General features: G+C 35.5%; 1 protein-coding gene across 1 annotated transcript; it reads right to left on the bottom strand.

Annotated features, from left to right (window-relative positions):
- Nucleotides 1–1,572: 1,572 nt before the first annotated feature.
- Nucleotides 1,573–2,073, bottom strand: LOC142177531 (zinc finger BED domain-containing protein RICESLEEPER 4-like). The gene has a single exon (XM_075246576.1). The coding sequence runs from the start codon at nucleotides 2,071–2,073 to the stop codon at nucleotides 1,573–1,575; it is 501 nt and encodes a 166-aa protein (XP_075102677.1).
- Between the last annotated feature and the right edge of the window lie 1,374 nt (nucleotides 2,074–3,447).

The raw sequence follows: 3,447 nt of genomic DNA, 5'->3' as shown, positions 1-3,447 counted from the left end.
AAACAAATTAAAATATTGCTACCTTGTTCTAGTTGCTTGAGAACATCTAAATCTTCCTCAACACTTACAGGTAATGGCTCACTTCGAAGCCAATCTTGAAGGCACAAGAGAACTTCCACCAATTTAGGAGTCAATGAACTCCTAAATGAATCAAGAATACGCCCTCCAGTGCTAAATGCACATTCAGATGCAACACTTGAAATAGGAATAGATAATACATCCCGAGCCATCTCAGCAAGAATGGGGAATCTAGGTGAGTTTACTTTCCACCAAAGCAATATATTACCGTCTGCTATTTCATTTTCAACTTCTTCTGTAAGATATTTTTCCAATTCTGATTTAGAATCTGAACCTCCAATCCCAGCTTTATGTCTTTTTAATTCTTCAAAGAAAGAACCAAAAGATCCATTTGATGTTTCCATTGTGTCCAATGAAGAGTTAGATAAACATGAAGAGGGACGGCAAACTTTATCTTTTGAATAAGACTTTACATACTCATCAAACAATGAAGTCATGTATGTATGCACTCCCTTCGCGATAATTGGCCCTTTCTCTTCGAACATCTTCGCAAGTGCAAAACTAACAGAATCAAACTTGTACCGAGGATCCAAAACACATGAAATGAAAATCATTTTGTTCATTTTTTCTGGATCACCCCAATACTTATCAAATTTCTCCTTCATCTTCTTTGCCATTGAACCCAACAAAACATCTTCATTTAATATCAATTGTTTCAAGTAAACAACAACTTCACAAATTTCAAGAAAATGATGATTTGATGTAACATAAATTGAGCCAGATACCTTTAAAGTAAGCTTATAAAAGATTTCAAGAAATTTTGTCAATTTCTTTACATCCTCCCAATCACTACTCAAAAGTGTACCTGCAGGACTTCCATCTACAATATCAACAAACTCAAGATGATGTGACAAGCCAATATCATAATCAACATATTCTAAAATTGCACTCTCATATTCAATAGCCCTGTTCAACATCAAGTATGTAGAATTCCACCTTGTAGGAACATCCAAACATAAAGATTTCCTAACTAGATTTCCTTCATCACAACATTCCTGAAACTTTTTCCACCTAGCAGGAGACTGCCTGATATATCTCACTGCTTGCCTAATACGTTCAATAGACATAATTGATTCTTTTATACCATCCTGAATAACAAGATTCATAATATGAGCCATACACCTCACGTGAAGGTGCTTACCATTCATAGAATTGGTCCCCCATTTAGTTAACTTCTTAGAAAGCTCCTTCACCGTCACATCATTTGAACTAGCATTATCAACTGTGACAGTGAAAATCTTTTGTAACCCCCACTCTTTCAAACAATTAACAATACTATTTGCCATATCTTCCCCCTATGACTAGAGATAGGACAAAAGTTGACAATTCTTTTATGCATTTTCCATTCACTATCAATCCAATGAATAGTAATACACATATAATTTATTCGTTGTAAGGAAGTCCAAGTATCAGTGGTAAGGAAAACTCTCTGATCTTTAAAAAGCTTTACCAACTTACGTTTTTCATCATTGAAAAGATCAAAACAGTCCCGAGTCACAGTTCTACGTGAAGGAATTCGAAAAAAGGTTGTGCAACTTTCATAAAATTCATAAAACCTTCCTTTTCAACAAAGCTGAAAGGAAGTTCATCAACGATCACCATACGACACAAAGCCTTCCTACATTGTTCTTGATCAAATTTCCAAGGAACAACGGCTACATCACCCTTATTACCCCCCGGAATAGGGTTAAAGCCTAGTTTTGATTGACTTTTTGCAACATCTAAAGGCATTTTTAAACACTTGGCCATATGTGTAAGGAGTGATTTCGTACCATTATCTTTTGAATCGGCAAAATATTCTCTTTTGCAATGTTTACAAACACCCTTTTGATTTCCTTCCGGATCAATAATTTGGTCGAAATATTCCCATGCAACAGACCTCTTTTTTCTTTGTTTTTTTGCTTTCGATTGAACTGATTGAGATTGTGATGTGGCATTTGAATTAGAAGCTCCACTTTCACCAATCACCTTATCAATCATGATATTTTCAGCCATGTTTTTGTGTCACTGTGAATTTGATTTAAAAGAAATCAAGCAGCGATACAACATTTTAGGAAGAAATCAAGCAGTGTAGTATCATGCAGTGTAGTATAAATCAGTATTCAATAGAAATCAAGCAGCAATACACTGTGAATTTATACAACATTTTAAAAGAAATCAAGCAGCGATACAACATTTTAGGAAGAAATCAAGCAGTGTAGTATAAATCAGTATTCAATAGAAATCAAGCAGCGATACACTGTGAATTTATACAACATTTTAAAAGAAATCAAGCAGCGATACAACATTTTAGGAAGAAATCAAGCAGTGTAGTATCAAGCAGTGTAGTATAAATCAGTATTCAATAGAAATCAAGCAGTGATACACTGTGAATTTATACAACATTTTAAAAGAAATCAAGCAGCGATACAACATTTTAGGAAGAAATCAAGCAGTGTAGTATCAAGCAGTGTAGTATAAATCAGTATTCAATAGAAATTAAGTAGCGATACACTGTGAATTTATACAACATTTTAAAAGAAATCAAGCAGCGATACAACATTTTAGGAAGAAATCAAGCAGTGTAGTATCAAGCAGTGTAGTATAAATCAGTATTCAATAGAAATCAAGCAGCGATACACTGTGAATTTATACAACATTTTAAAAGAAATCAAGCAGCGATACAACATTTTAGGAAGAAATCAAGCAGTGTAGTATCAAGCAGTGTAGTATAAATTCAAGAAACCAAACATTTTAGGGAAACCATTTTTCGAGCTTCATAAAAAAGGAAAATATGCAAAAATTGTTTTCTAAGATACCAAACTAAGACAAATTCAGAAATGGGATATGAAACACTAACCTTAGTGCAACGCTCTGCCGGAAAAAGATATACAAAACTGAGTTTTGACGGGCTCAGTCGTGTGTCAGTGACTGCGTGAGTCATGAGGCAGAGAACTGGTGAGGGCTTGACTGCTTCAGCCGTGTGGCCGGTGGCGAACTGGCAGAGAACTGGTGAGGTTTGACTTCTGAGGGTGAGGACTGAGGACTAAGGGCTTGACTAAGGGTTTGAGTTGAGCTTGACTGAGGGCTTCAAGCACAGGACACTAGGACAGGAGTGAGTGAGGATATGAATGACAGCGGCGGAGAAAGCAAAGCTGAAAGCACTATATGAAATAATCAATAATGAAAATGAAACCCTAGTATTAGTGTATTACTAGACTAAAGGGTAGACTAGTAAATTAGTAAACCCTTATTGGGTTATCGGTTTACCCAATAACAGAATTGATAAACCGAGCCCGAACCGATAACCCAATAAGAATTTTTTTTACCCGTTACCGAACCATTAGCCCAATAACCCAATACCGATAACCCAATAAGTAACTAACGGTT

The sequence above is a fragment of the Nicotiana tabacum genome, chromosome 3 (assembly GCF_000715075.1).
Source record: "Nicotiana tabacum cultivar K326 chromosome 3, ASM71507v2, whole genome shotgun sequence".
Lineage (NCBI taxonomy): Eukaryota > Viridiplantae > Streptophyta > Magnoliopsida > Solanales > Solanaceae > Nicotiana > Nicotiana tabacum.
This window is presented reverse-complemented; position numbering and strand designations above follow the sequence as displayed.